At 48.1% G+C, this 15296-nt stretch overlaps 1 protein-coding gene across 4 annotated transcripts in view; it reads right to left on the bottom strand.

Annotated features, from left to right (window-relative positions):
• The window catches only part of efl1 (elongation factor like GTPase 1), a 369111-nt gene that overhangs the window by 73429 nt on the left and 280386 nt on the right, over positions 1-15296 (bottom strand). For 3 of the 4 annotated variants that reach the window (XM_085968864.1, XM_085968867.1, XM_085968865.1), the window contains one exon: positions 9866-10050. The exons of the other annotated variant lie outside the window; for it this stretch is intronic. In XM_085968864.1, the coding sequence (XP_085824990.1) occupies positions 9866-10050 (185 nt within the window). The remainder of the gene's footprint in view (positions 1-9865; positions 10051-15296) is intronic. 4 annotated transcript variants of the gene reach the window in all.

The following is a 15296-nucleotide window of genomic DNA, read 5'->3' as shown; positions in this document are numbered from 1 at the left end:
TGGGATTCAAACTTGCAACATCTGGGTTTCTATTCCAGCACGAGGGTGCAGTACACAACACTGTGAACATAAGAAATAGGAGCAGGAGTAGGCCATTCAGCCCCTCGAGCCTGCTCCACCATTCAATAAGATCATGGCTGATCTGCTCTTCGCCTCAACTCCACTTTCCGGTCCACTCCCCATAACCCTTGATTCCCGTTTTTCAAAAATCTGTCTATCTCTGCCTTGAATATATTCACTGACTCCGCCTCCACAGCTCTCAGGATTACAGAATTCCAAAGATTCACGACCCTCTGAGAGAAGAAATTCCTCATCAAACTATGCCCCCTAGTTCGAGATTCCCCCTCAGAATCTTATATGTTTCAATAAGATCACCTCTCATTCTTCTAAACTCCAATGAGTATAGGCCCAACCTGCTCAACCTTTCCTCATAAGACAACCCCTTCATCTCAGGAATCAACCTCGTGAACCTTCTCTGAACTGCCCCCAATGCAAGTATATCCCTCCTTAAATAAGGAGACCAAAATTGTACACAGTACTCCAGGTGTGGTTTCACCAACGCCCTGTACAGTTGTAGCAAGACTTCCCTACTTTTATACTCCATCCCCCTTGCAATAAAGGCCAATATTCAATTTGCCTTCCTAATTACTTGCTGTACCTGCATGCTAACTTTTTGTGTTCCATGTACGAGGACACCCAGATCCCTCTGTACCGTAGCATTCTGTACTCTCTCTCCATTTAAATAATATTTTGCTTTTTTATTCTTCCTACCAAAGTGGATAACCTCACATTTTCCCACATTATACTCCATCTGCCAAATTTTTGCCCACTCACTTAACCTCTCTATATCCCTTTGCAGACATTGAAAAATTGGGAGAGCTGTCTCACAGACTAGTCAAGCAACAGCCTGACATAGTGATACTCACAGAATCATACCTTTCAGCCACTGTCCCAAACTCCTCCATCACCATCCCTGGGTATGTCCTGTCCCACCGGCAGGACAGACCCACCAGGGTTGGTGGCACAGTGGTATATAGTCAGGAGGGAATGGCCCTGGGAGTCCTCAACATTGACTCCGGACCCCATGAAGTCTCATGGCTTCAGGTCAAGCATGGGCAAGGAAACCTGTTGATTACCACCTACCGCCCTCCCTCAGCTGATGAATCAGTACTCCTCTATGTTGAACACCACTTGGAAGAAGCACTGAGAGTAGCAAGGGCACAGAATGTACTCTGGGTGGGGTACTTCAATGTCCATCACCAAGAGTGTCTCGGTAGCACCATTACTGACCAAGCTGGCCAAGTCCTGAAGGACACAACTGCCAGTTTGGACCTGCGACAAGTGGCGAGAGAACCACCACGATGGGAAAACCTACTTGATCTCGTCCTTACCAATTTACCTGTCGCAGATGTATCTGTCCATGACAGTATTGGTAGCAGTGACCACCGCAGAGTCATCGTGGAGACGAAGTCCCGTCTTCACATTGAGGACAGCCTCCATTGTGTTGTGTGGCACTACCACCGTGCTAAATCGGATAGATTCAGAACAGATCTAGCAGCTCAAAACTGGGCATCCATGAGGCACTGTGGGCCATCAGCAGCAGCAGAATTGTATTCCACCACAATCTGTAACCCCATGGCCCGGCATATTCCTCACTCTACCATTACTACCAAGGCAGGGGACCAACCCTGGTTCAATAAGGAGTGTAGAAGAGCATGCCAGGAGCAGCACCAAGCGTACCTAAAAATGAGGTGCCAACCTGGGGAAGCTGCAACACAGGACTACATGCATGCTAAAAAGCAGAAGCAGCATGCTATAGACAGGGCTAAGCAATCCCACAATCAATGGATCAGATCAAAGCTCTGCAGTCCTGCTTAGTCCAGTCGTGAATAGTGATGGACCATTAAACAACTAACGGGAGGAGGAGGCTCCATGAATATCCCCATCCTCAATGATGGTGGAGCTCAGCACGTGAGTGCAAAAGACAAGGCTGAAGCGTTTGCAACCATCTTCAGCCAGAAGTGCCGAGTGGATGATCCATATTGGCCTACACCCGAGGTTCCCACCATCACAGAAGCCAGTCTTCAGCCAATTCGATTCACTCCACGTGATATCAAGAAACGGCTGAGCGCACTGGATACAGCAAAGACTATTGGCCCCGACAACATCCCAGCTATCGTGTTGAAGACTTGTGCTCCAGAACTAGCCGCGCCTCTAGCCAAGCTGTTCCAGTACAGCTACAACACTGGCATCTATCCGACAATGTGGAAAACTGCCCAGGTATGTCCTGTCCACAAAAAGGAGGCCAAATCCAACCCGGCCAATTACCGCCCCATCAGTCTGCTCTCAATCATCAGCAAAGTGATGGAAGGTGTCATCGACAGTGCTATCAAGCGGCACTTACTCACCAATAACTTGCTCACGGATGCCCAGTTTGGGTCCCGCCAAGACCCTGACCTCATTACAGCCTTGGTCCAAACATGGACAAAGGAGCTGAATTCCAGAGGAGAAGTGAGAGTCACAGAGTCATAGAGTTATACAGCACAGAAAGAGGCCCTTCGGCCCATCGCGTCCGCGCCGGCCATCAAGCCCTGTCTAATCTAATCCCATTTTCCAGCATTTGGTCCGTAGCCTTGTATGCTATGGCATTTCAAGTGCTCATCCAAATGCTTCTTGAATGTTGTGAGGGTTCCTGCCTCTACCACCCTTTCAGGCACTGAGTTCCAGATTCCAACCACCCTCTGGGTGAAAAAGTTCTTCCTCAAATCCCCTCTAAACCTCCTGCCCCTTACCTTGAATCTATGCCCCCTTGTTATTGACCCCTCTACTAAGGGAAAAAGTTCCTTTCTATCTACCCTATCTATGCCCCTCATAATTTTGTATACCTCAATCAGGTCCCCCCTCAGCCTTCTCTGCTCCAAGGAAAACAACCACAGCCTGTCCAGTCTTTCTTCATAGCTGAAGCGCTCCAGCCCAGGTAACATCCTGGTACATCGCCTCTGCACCCTCTCCAAAGCAATCACATCCTTCCGATAGTGTGACGACCAGAACTGCACACAGTACTCCAGCTGTAGCCTTACCAGCGTTTTGTACAGTTCCATCATAGCCTCCCTGCTCTTATATTCTATGCCTCGGCTAATGAAGGCAAGTATCCCATATGCCTTTTTAACCACCTTATCCACCTGTTCTGCTGCCTTCAGGGATCTATATACATGCACACCAAGGTCCCTCTGATCCTCTGTCTTTCCTAGGGTCTTACCATTCATTGTGTATTCCCTTGCCTTGTTCGTCCGTCCAAAATGCATCACCTCACACTTTTCAGGGTTAAATTCCATTTGCCACTGTTCCGCCCATCTGACCAACCCATCTATATCGTCCTGTAACCTGAGGCTTCCCGCCTCGCTATTTACCACCCCACCAATTTTCGTGTCATCTGTGAACTTACTGATCATACCTTTTACATTCACATCCAAATCATTAATGTAGACCACAAACAGCAAGGGACCCAGCACCGATCCCTGCGGTACCCCACTGGACACAGGCTTCCAGTCACAAAAACAACCTTCCACCATCACCCTCTGCCTTCTGCCACTAAGCCAGTTTTGGATATAATGTGCCAAGGCACCCTGGATCCCATGGGCTCTTACCTTCCTGACCAGTCTCCTATGCAGGACTTTATCAAAAGCCTTACTGAAATCCATGTAAACCACATCCACTGCACTACCCTCATCCACACACCTAGTCACCCCCTTGAAAAATTCAATCAAATTGGTCAGACATGATCTTCCCTTGACAAAGCCATGCTGGCTATCCCTAATTAATCCCTGCCTCTCCAAGTGGAGACCAATTCTGTCCCTCAGAATTTTTTCCAATAATTTCCCTACCACTGATGTTAGGCTCACTGGCCTGTAATTCCCTGGTTTATCCCTACTACCCTTCTTGAATAATGGTACTACATTAGCTGTTCTCCAGTCCTCTGGCACATCCCCAGTGGCCAGAGAGGTTCTGAAAATTTGTGTCAGAGCCCCTGCATTCTCCTTCTTTGCCTCACATAGTAGCCTGGGATACATCTCGTCCGGGCCTGGGGGTTTATCCACTTTTAAGCCTGCTAAAACTGCTAGTACCTCCTCCCTCTCAATGCTAATATGTTCAAGTATATCACAGTCCCCCTGCCCGATTCCAATGTCTACATCGTCCTTCTCCATAGTGAACACAGATGCAAAAAATTCATTTAAAACCCCACCTACATCCTTTGGCTCTACACACAGTTTGCCACTTTGGTCCCTAATGGGCCCTACTCTTTCCCTAGTTATCCTCTTGCCCTTAATATACTTATATAAAACACCTTAGGATTTTCCTTTATTTTGCTCGCCAGTGTTATTTCATGGCCCCTCCTCGCTCTCCTAATTTCTTTTTTAAGTATCCCCCTGCACTTTTTATACTCCTCTAGGGCTTCCTCTGTCTTTAGTCCTTTGTATCTGGCAAAAGCCCCCCTTTTTTTCCTAATCCATTCTCGTATATCCCTTGACATCCAAGGTTCCCTGGGCTTGTTGGCCCCACCCTTGACCTTTATGGGAACATGTTGCCATTGTACTCTCTCAATTTCCTTTCTGAAAGACTCCCATTGCTCCGATGTTGATTTTCCTTCAAGTAGCTGATCCCAGTCCACATTGGCCAGATCCTGCCTTATCATATTAAAATCGGCCTTCCCCCAATTTAGAACCTTTATTTCCGGTCCATCCTTGTCCTTTTCCATGACTACCTTAAATCTCACCGAATTATGGTCACTGTCACCAAAGTGCTCACCTACTAACACTTCTACCACTTGCCCGGCCACATTCCCTAGAATTAGGTCCAGTACCGCCCCCTCTCTTGTAGGACTTTCTACATGCTGGCTCAAAAAGCTCTCCTGGATGCACTTTAAGAATTCTGCACCCTCTAAGCCTTTCACCCTCTGACTATCCCAGTTAATATTGGGGAAGTTGAAATCCCCCACTATAATTACCCTATTATTTGCACACTTCTCTGAGATTTGCCTACATATCTGTTCCTCTATCTCCCCCTGGCTGTTTGGGGGCCTATAGTACACTCCCAGCAAAGTGCTAGCCCCCTTTTTGTTTTTAAGTTCAACCCATATGGCCTCATTAGAGGAACCTGTTAATATATCATCCCTCCTTACAGCAGTAATTGTCTCCTTAATTAATATTGCGACACCCCCTCCTCTTTTACCCCCCCCTCTGTCTCGCCTGAAGATTCTATACCCCAGAATATTGAGCTGCCAGTCTTGCCCCTCCCTCAACCATGTCTCCGTGATAGCAACAATATCATACTCCCATGTGTTCATCAACAACTTTAGTTCATCCACCTTATTCGTAAGACTCCTTGCATTAAAATAAATGCCATTTAGCCTTGCCCTACTCCCTTGTGCCGTTACATATTTGCTCTGCCTTCCAGTCTGACTTAATTTTTCCTCTATATTTGACTGTACATCACCCCCTATTATAGCTCCACTCTATATCCCATCCCCCTGCCAAGTTAGTTTAAACCCCCCCGAACAGTGCTAGCAAACCTCCCCGCAAGGATATTTGTCCCGTTCTGGTTCAGGTGCAACCCGTCCGACTTGTACAAGTCCCACCTTCCCCAGAAGCAGGCCCAGTGAGCCAGGAAACTAAAGCCCTCCCTCCTGCACCAACTCTTTAGCCACGCATTCATCTGCTCTATCCTCCTATTCCTATACTCACTAGCACGTGGCACCGGGAGTAATCCAGAGATTACAACCTTTGAGGTCCTGCTCTTTAGTCTGCTACCTAGCTCCCTAAATTCTTGCTGCAGGACCTCATCCCTCTTCCTACCCATGTCATTGGTCCCAATGTGAACCACGACCTCTGCCTGTTCACCCTCCCCCTTCAGAATGCCCTGCAGCCGTTCAGTGACATCCTTGACCCTGGCACCAGGGAGGCAACAAACCATCCTGGAGTCACGTCTACGGCCACAGAAACGCCTATCTGTTCCCCTTACGATAGAATCCCCTACCACTATTGCTCTCCCACTCTTTTTCCTCCCTGCCCTTGACATCAAAGCAACATTTGACCGAGTGTGGCAACAAGGAGCCCTAGTAAAACTGAAGTCAATAGGAATCGGGGGGGAAAACTCTCCACTGGCTGGAGTCATACCTAGTACAAAGGAAGGTGGTTGTGGTGATTGAAGGTCAATCATCACAGGCCCAGGACATCGCTGCAGCAGTTCCTCAGGGCAGTGTCCTAGGCCCAACCATCTTCAGCTGCTTCATCAATGACTTTCCCTCCAACATAAGGTCAGAAATGGGGATGTTCACTGATGACTGCACAGTGTTCAGTGCCATTCACAACTCCTCAGATAGTGAAGCAGTCTATACCCGCATGCACCAAGACCTGGACAACGTTCAGGCTTGGGCTGATAAGTGGCAGGTAACATTCGCGCCACAGAAGTGTCAGGCAATGACTATCTCCAACAAGCGGGAGTCCAATTACCTCCCCATGACATTCAACGGCATTACCATTGCCAAATTCCCCACCATCAACATCCTGGGGGGACACCATTGACCAGAAACTTAACTGGACCTGCCACATAAATACTGCGGCAACAAAAGCAGGTCAGAGGCGAGGTATTCTGCGGCGAGTTTCTCACCTCCCGACTCCCCAAAGCCTTTCCACCATCTACAAGGCACAAGTAAGGCGTGTGATGGAATGCTCTCCACTTGCCTGGATGAGTGCAGCTCCAACAACACTCAAGAAGCTCGACACCATCCAGGACAAAGCAGCCCGTTTGATTGGCACCCCATCCACCACCTTAAACATTCACTTCCTCCACCACCGGCGTACCGTGGCTGCAGTGTGTACCATCTACAAGATGCACTACAGCAACTCGCCAAGGCTTCTTCGGCAGCATCTCCCAAACCCGCAACCTCTTCCACCTAGAAGGACAAGGGCAGCAGACGTATAGGAACACCACCATCTCCAAGTTCCCCTCCAAGTCACACACCATCCTGACTTCGAAGTATATCACCGATCCTTCATTGTTGCTGGGTCAAAATCCTGGAACACTCTCCCTAACAGCACTGTGGGAGTACCTTCACCACACAGACTGCAGCGGTTCAAGAAGGCGCCTCACCACCACCTTCTCGAGGGCAATTAAGGATGGGCAATAAATGCTGGCCTTGCCAGTGACGCCTAGATCCCATAAGCGGAAAAAAAAAGACTCTTTGTGTACTCCTCACAACTTGCTTTTCCACCTATCTTTGTATCATAAGCAAATGTGGCAACGGTACACTCGGTCCCTTCATCCAAGTCATTAATATAGATTGTAAATAGTTGAGGCCCCAGCACTGATCCCTGTGGCACCCCACTGGTTACAGTTTGCCAACCTGAAGATGATCCATTTATTCCGACTCTCTGTTTTCTGTTAGTTAGCTAATCCCGAATACATTCTATGAACTCGTCCTCGAGGCTACCCTTGCCAATTTGATTTCTCCAATCTATATGAAGATTAAAATCGCCCATAATTATTACAGTACCTTTCTTACAAGCCCCCATTATTTCTTGATTTATACTCTGTCCTACAGTGTAGCTATTGTTAAGGGGTCTATAGATTACTCCCACCAGTGACTTCTTTCCCATACTATTTCTTATCTCCACCCAAACTGATTCTACATCTTGATTTTCTGAGCCAATATCATTTCTCACCCCTGCCCTAATCTTATCCTTTATTAACAGAGCTACCCCACCTCCTTTTTCTTTCTGTCTATCCTTCTGAAATATCAAATGTCCCAGAATATTCAGTTCCCAGCCTTGGCCACTTTGCAACCACGTCTCTGTAAAGGCAATCAGATCATACCCATTTATTTCTATTTGTGCCGTCAACTCATCCATCTTGTTACGAATGCTGTGTGCATTCAGATAAAGAGCTTTTAATTTTGTCTTTTTACCATTTTTCTCTACTCTTGACTCTATTTGCTGGGAGTATCTGTAAATCTGCCTATAAATTTGTGAGTTATTGTACTCTGCTTGTTTTCATTCCCAAGCCTGGGCATTGCTGTATCAAATACACAAGACCAAAATTTAGGAATTCTCGATTATCTCTCAAATGTCCATTATCCACTACTGTGATACTTTCTGTGACAAAGGCATATTCTGACAGACCCTTTTAAGCTGGGTGTTGAGGCTCTCATCAAAAGTGGTAAGAGTGACTGAGCGTGAATAATCATAGCAAAACAAAATCATTAACTCCAAGGGGCTCCAACAACTTCAATCAACAATTTGTCATTTTGATTGTGTATAGCAAATCAGTTCCTTACATGGTTTAAAGCTTTATCTCCTCTAAACCAGTTGCCAAAATGATGTCATCAACATTCACTGTTTAACGAAAAGTACGTGTTCTCAAGATATCAGCCGTTGCTCAGTGGGTAGCACTCTTGTCTCCGAGTCAGAAGGTCGTGGGTTCAAGTCCCACTCCAGCGGCTTGAGTGCCAAATCTAGGTTGGCATTCCAGTGCAGTACTGAGGGAGTGCCACGCTGTCAGAGGTGCTGTGCTGTCTTTTGGATGAGATGCTAAACCAACGTCTGCCCTCTCAGGTGGACGTAAAAGATCCCATGGTGCTATTCTGAAGAAGAGCAAGGGGAATTCTTCCCAGTGTCTTAGCCAATAATTATCCCCCAATTAACATCACTAAAAAACAGATTATCTGGTCATTATCATATTGCTGTGTGTGGGACCTTGCTGTGTGCACATTGGCTGCCACATTTTCTACATTATAACATTACACTTCAAATGTACTTCATTGGCTGTGAAGTGCTTTGGGACGTCCTGAGGCCATGACAGGCAGTATATAAGTACAAGTCTTTCTTTCTTTCAATTCCTTGACTTTAAAAGGGCGTATTAATGATGCGATTCATTCTTCAATACTAGGAATTTTTTACATAGATACATAGAAGATAGGAGCAGGAGTAGGCCATTCGGCTCCTCGAGCCTGCTCTGCCATTCAATGAGATCATGGCTGATCATCCAAATTCAGTACCCTGTCCCTGCCTTCTCCCCATATCCCTTGATCCCTTTAGCCTTAAGAAATATATCCAACTCCTTCTTGAATATATTTAATGAATTGGCCTCCACTGCCTTCTGTGGTAGAGAATTCCACAGGTTCACCACTCTCTGGGTGAAGAAATTCCTCCTCATCTCTGTCCTAAATGGCTTACCCCTTATCCTTAGACTGTGACCCCTGGTTCTGGACTCCCCAGCCATCGGGAACAACCTTCCTGCATCAAGTCTGTCTAGTCCTGTTAGAATTTTATAAGTTTCAATGAGATCCCCTCTCATTCTTCTAAACTCCAGCGAGTATAAGCCCAATCAACCCAATCTCTCCTCATACATCATTCCTAACATCCCAGGTATCAGCCTGGTGAATCTTCGCTGCACTCCCTCCATGGCAAGAACATCCTTCCTCAGATAAGGAGATCAAAACTGCACACAATACTCAAGATGTGGTCTCACCAAGGCCCTGTACAACTGTAGCAAGACATCCTTGTTCTTGAACTCGAACCCTCTCGCTATGAAGGCCAACATACCATTTGCCTTCTTAACCGCCTGCTGCACCTGCATGCTTACCTTCAGCGACTGGTGCACAAGGACACCCAGGTCTCATTGCACTTCCCCTTCTCCCAATCTATTGCCGTTCAGATAATAATCTGCCTTCCTGTTTTTGCCACCAAAGTGGATAACCTCTTTTAAAGTTGTACTGTGCATTATTTCTGTTGCATATATGTCTCCAAAACTCTAGTACCTCTGCCGGATATTAAAAACCCACACCATATGGAACTACTTGATTTTTTACCTCCCAGTGACTGAACACCAGCTGCGGGCTGGCAAGGCCGCTTGTCCGCTTCCTGATTTCATCCGCAAAGCCAAAGCTTTCTGCGACTGGCAAAACGGCCTTGATAATGAACATTTCTGTCCCTTCCTTCATCTCTTCCTGTAACACCCGGCCTGTACGCTTCGAAAGAACTGCATAGACCCGACCTATCAAAGCACAAAAGAGATTCATATTAAAACGCATGATCGTGAAATATAACTTCATTTACAGTACATAGCAGTCACTGTGTAAGGTTGTGTTATATTATAGAGCAAAATCCATCAAAAGAACACTTAAGTCGTCTTCGGAATATCTATTTTGTTTTTTAAAGGGAGAAAGCAGTTTTAAATCTGACTCCCAATCTGAATCAACTATTACAACTGCTACTTACAGCCAGGAAATACATTCCTAGGAGTAGAAATGGTTCTGCCAATTTTCCTCTCTCTGAAACAGACAGTCTAGCTTCGATCAGCCTAGGTGAGAACTTCAAAATTTGCGCAGTAAAGAAATGAAAATTTTATTGAAGTTGGGATCTGCAGTTCCAACCTTCTAGCTCATCCTCATGTTTAAATCACTCCATGGTCTTGCCCCATTGTAACCTCCATCAGCCCTCCTCCAACTGTGCGTTCTTCCAACTCTGGCCTCTTGTGCAACTCCCGCTTCCATCGCTCCACCATTGACGGTCTTCAGCCTTCTCGGCCCCAAACTCTGGAATTCCCTTCCTAAACCTCTCCACCTCTCGATCCTCCTTTAAGACATTCCTTAAAACCTACCTCTTTGCCTGTCCTAATATCTCCTTCTTTGACTCGGTGGCAATTTGTCTGATTATCCCGGAGATGATTTACTATGTTAAAGGCGTTATAGAAAGCCAGGTTGTTGTTGTTCTAGCTGAATATTCAATTCTCTATCTCTGGACCATTTGACCAGCCTACTAGCACGTGGCCACCACTGCACTACCAAGGCTGTTGATACTTGGTTTTCAGTAGAAGGAAACTCCATTTAATAGTTGTACAGGGCCTTGGTGAGACCGCACCTTGAGTATTGTGTGCAGTTTTGGTCGCCTTACCTGAGGAAGGATGTTCTTGCCATGGAGGGAGTGCAGCGAAGATTCACCAGGCTGATACCTGGGATGGCAGGAATGACGTATGAGGAGAGATTGTGTCGATTGGGCTTATACTCACTGGAGTTTAGAAGATTGAGAGGGGATCTCATCGAAACCTATAAAATTCTGTCAGGCCTGGACAGACTAGATGCAGGAAGGATGTTTCTGATGGCCGGGGAGTCCAGAACCAGGGGTCATAGTCTAAGGATAAGGGGTAGGCCATTTAGGACTGAAATGAGGAGGAATTTCTTCACCCAGAGAGTGGTGAACCTGTGGAATTCTCTGCCACAGAGGGCGGTGGAGGCCAGTTCATTAAATATATTCAAGAAAGAGTTGGATATATTTCTTAAGGCTAAAGGGATCAAGGGATGTGGGGAGAAGGCAGGGACAGGGTACTGAATTTGGATGATCAGCCATGATCTCATTGAATGGCGGAGCAGGCTCGAAGGGCCTACTCCTGCTCCTATCTTCTATGTTTCTATGTAACTTCCTGTTAACCAGACTCATTCAATTTGACAGTGCAAATGCAGTGTTAGCTTGTGACAAGGTCATAAAGGCCAGACGTCAGTAGGGACGGTTTTAACCCTGCCCCTTGACCCCCCCGACATCATTCAGACCTCGATGCAATTTTAACTGCCGATCGCGGCAGTGACGCCCAGTGAAACCACCAGCAGAATCATGGCCAGAAGAGGCCCAGTAAGTTTAAATTTTTAAGGTTTCTTGCGGCCCAGGAGGACTGGGAGTGCTCCTCTGGGTTGCCCCCGTCCCGGGATTCCCTTCCCCTCTGCCGACCATCTGCTGGGAGACTGTTCCCTCAGGTCCCTGGCTGCCGCATGGAATTGCACTCCAGCCAGGTAATGATTCCCACAGGAGCTTGAGTGGGATCATTTAAATGAGTTAAAATCTCCCGGGCCTTACGCTGTGGGAGGCTGGACAGTTTGCTGCCCGCTTCAGGCCACACTGCACCTAAAATCGGGCCGAGTGCCTCGTTGTCTGTACATCTTAAATTTATTAGCAAAATGGTGTTTCTGTGAAATTGAAATACTAATTATTAAAAAAAGAAATATGCAAAGATTATTTAAAGATTTGCTAAATAAAGTATTACATCAAAAACCAAGAGTACATTGAGGCCTTGAACAACTCTCATGATGAACGCCTCCGTATTTGGGCCTTGGTCCCACAATGCAACTCATCAGCATCTCTCCCACCACTCCTCTTGGAGGAAATCCTATTCCCAATCTCCGATTGGTAGAAGGGAGACTTTCTTACAAGTAACCATGGCTCTCCAGTGGTTATGGGATACTAGGCTATCGCATTATGACGGGGATCATGGTTCTTATTGATTCTTCCAAGTTACTGAATCAGAGGAGGGGTGCATGGGGTGTGGAAGTGCAGGAGTGTACAGCTCCATTAGAAGAATTTAGAACGAAGTCTGTAAGAGGTCATCCCAGAGATAGTGAAGCAAGTGGGGTTTTTTCTGAATGGTCGCCAGAAAATAGTGTTTTGTTTAATCCACAATAAAAAATAAATCTGTTTCTATAAGCAATTGTTATTTTGGAGTTCTTCATATAAACAAGTGGCAGATGTAATCAGAAGTAACAATGATATATTTTTGACTAGGATTTGGTGGCTGTCCTAATAACATTCAGTCACTGTGTTGAGGGCATTTATTGTCCATCCCTAATTGCCCTCGAGAAGGTGGTGGTGAGCCGCCTTCTTGAACCGCTGCAGTCCGTGTGGTGAAGGTACTCCCACAGTGCTGTTAGGGAGAGAGTTCCAGGATTTTGACCCAGCGACGATGAAGGAACGGCGATATATTTCCAAGTCAGGATGCTGTGTGACTTGGAGGGGAACTTGCAGGTGGCGGGTGTTCCTATGCGTCTGCTGCCCTTGTCCTTCTAGGTGGAAGAGGTCATGGGTTTGGGAAGTGCTGTCGAAGGAGCCGTAGCGAGTTACTGCAGTGCATCTTGTAGACGGTACACACTGCAGCCACGGTGCGCTGGTGGTGGAGGGTGATGCGCTATCAATTCTAATAAAAGGCTAGGCAGAGTTCAGAACAACAGGCTTTTATTAACTACTGAATTGCACTTCAGACAGATCAGGACTATGCCTCTAGTGGACGACCGAATGCCAGGAGCTGCCATGCGGCCGCTCTTATACTCGGTAGCCCAGGGGCGGAGTCAGCTGAGGCATAGTCAGGCACAACAGTGAAACAAGAGTGAACGACAACAACAACAACAACAGTGAACACAGTGAACTACAGTGGTTTACCACATTCACCCCTCGTTTAAAATTAAGTCCGGCGGGGTGAAGTGTATCAAAAGTTCGAGTAGGCGAGTCTGTCGGGCGGCCTCGTTTGCCGTCGAGATCTTCGTGGCGACGGTTGCGATGGTACTGCTTCCCACGACGCGTCTTGAGCGGGGTCCAGCACCGGCGTATCGTCCCCTTTGGTGTTGGGTGGGCGAGTGGGCTCCGGCTGGTCCTGGGGGCGCGGCATGCCGTCTACTGGGGTGGAATGGACAGGGGTGAGAATTGGGTCTACTGAATTTTGGGCCGTGTCGGAGGGGGTTGTGGTGGGGGGCAATGGTGGCGGGTCGGTGGACCCCGAGGGTGCCAGATCTCTAATGGAGACTGTGTCCTCCCGCCCGTCCGGGTATGCCACGTAGGCGTACTGGGGGTTGGCATGGAGGAGGTGAACCTTCTCTACCAGGGGAGCCGTTTTGTGGGACCTTACATGCTTCCTCAGCAGGACGGGCCCTGGGGACGTCAGCCAGTGTGGTAGTGAGTTACCGGATGTGGACCTCCGGGGAAAAACAAACATTCGCTCATGGGGGGTTGCGTTGGTGGCTGTACACAGCAGTGACCGGATGGAGTGGAGCGCATCGGGTAGGACATCCTGCCAACGGGAGGTCGGAAGGCCCCTAGATTTTAAGGCTAGGAGGGCCGCCTTCCAGACCGTCGCGTTCTCTCTTTCAACCTGTCCGTTCCCCCGGGGGTTGTAGCTGGTGGTCCGGCTTGAGGCAATACCTCTCATGAGCAGGTACTGACGGAGTTCGTCGCTCATGAAGGACGAGCCCCGGTCGCTATGAATATAGCTGGGAAAACCGAACAGAGCAAAGAGGTTGTGCAGGCATTTAATGACCGTAGCGGTGGTCATGTCCGGGCAGGGGATGGCAAAAGGGAAACGGGAGTACTCATCAACTATGTTGAGGAAGTACACATTGCGGTCAGAGGAGGGGAGGGGCCCTTTAAAGTCGATACTCAGGCGCTCAAAAGGGCGGGTGGCCTTGATCAGGTTTGCTCTGTCAGGCCTATAGAAGCGCGACTGGGCAGCTCCTGGTCATGGTCCTGACCCCCTCGATGGAGTAAGGCAGGTTGCGGCCCTTAATGAAATGGAAGAACCTGGTGACCCCCGGGTGGCAGAGGTCGTTGTGGAGGCCCCGTAGTCTCTCGATCTGCGCGGTGGCGCATGTGCCTCGCGATAGAGCGTCTGAGGGTTCGTTGAGTTTCCCTGGCCGGTACAAGATGTCGTAATTGTAGGTGGAAAGTTCGATTCTCCACCTCAAAATCTTGTCATTTTTGATTTTACCCCTCTGCTTGTTGTTGAACATGAAAGCAACTGAACGCTGGTCAGTAAACAGGGTAAATCGTTTTCCAGCCAGGTAGTGCCGCCAGTGGCGCACCGCCTCCACAATGGCCTGGGCCTCTTTTTCCACAGAGGAGTGTCTGAGTTCGGAGCCCTGGAGGGTTCGTGAAAAGAAGGCCACGGGTCTTCCCGCCTGGTTAAGGGTAGCGGCCAGGGCAAAGTCGGATGCATCGCTCTCCACCTGGAAGGGGATGGACTCGTCTACCGAGTGCATGGTGGCCTTGGCAATGTCATCTTTTATACGGTGAAAGGCTAAGCGGGCCTCCGCCGTCAGGGGGAAGGAAGTGGACTTGATAAGTGGACGGGCTTTGTCCGCATAATGAGGGCGTAATAGGAAAAGAAGCCCAGGCAACTTTTGAGGGCCTTGAGACAGTGGGGCAGGGGAAGTTCCATCAACGGGCGCATCCGGTCAGGGTCAGGACTGATGACTCCGTGTTTCACCACGCAACCAAGGATAGCGAGGCGGGCTGTGCGGAATATGCACTTTTCCTTGTTGTACGTGAGGTTTAGGAGTTGGGCCGTGCGGAGGAACTTATCAAGATTGGCGTCATGGTCCTGCAGGTCATGGCCGCAGATGGTCACGTTGTCTAGGTAGGGAAACGTGGCCTGTAACGCATTCTCGTCGACCATCCGGTCCATCTCCCTCTGGAAGACGGAGACACCGT

The sequence above is a fragment of the Somniosus microcephalus genome, chromosome 27 (genome assembly GCF_052327205.1).
Source record: "Somniosus microcephalus isolate GS21.2 chromosome 27, FLI_Smic_1.0, whole genome shotgun sequence".
In the NCBI taxonomy this organism is placed as follows: domain Eukaryota; kingdom Metazoa; phylum Chordata; class Chondrichthyes; order Squaliformes; family Somniosidae; genus Somniosus; species Somniosus microcephalus.
The sequence above is the reverse complement of the archived record's forward strand: the minus strand, read 5'-3'. Positions and strand labels throughout refer to the sequence as shown.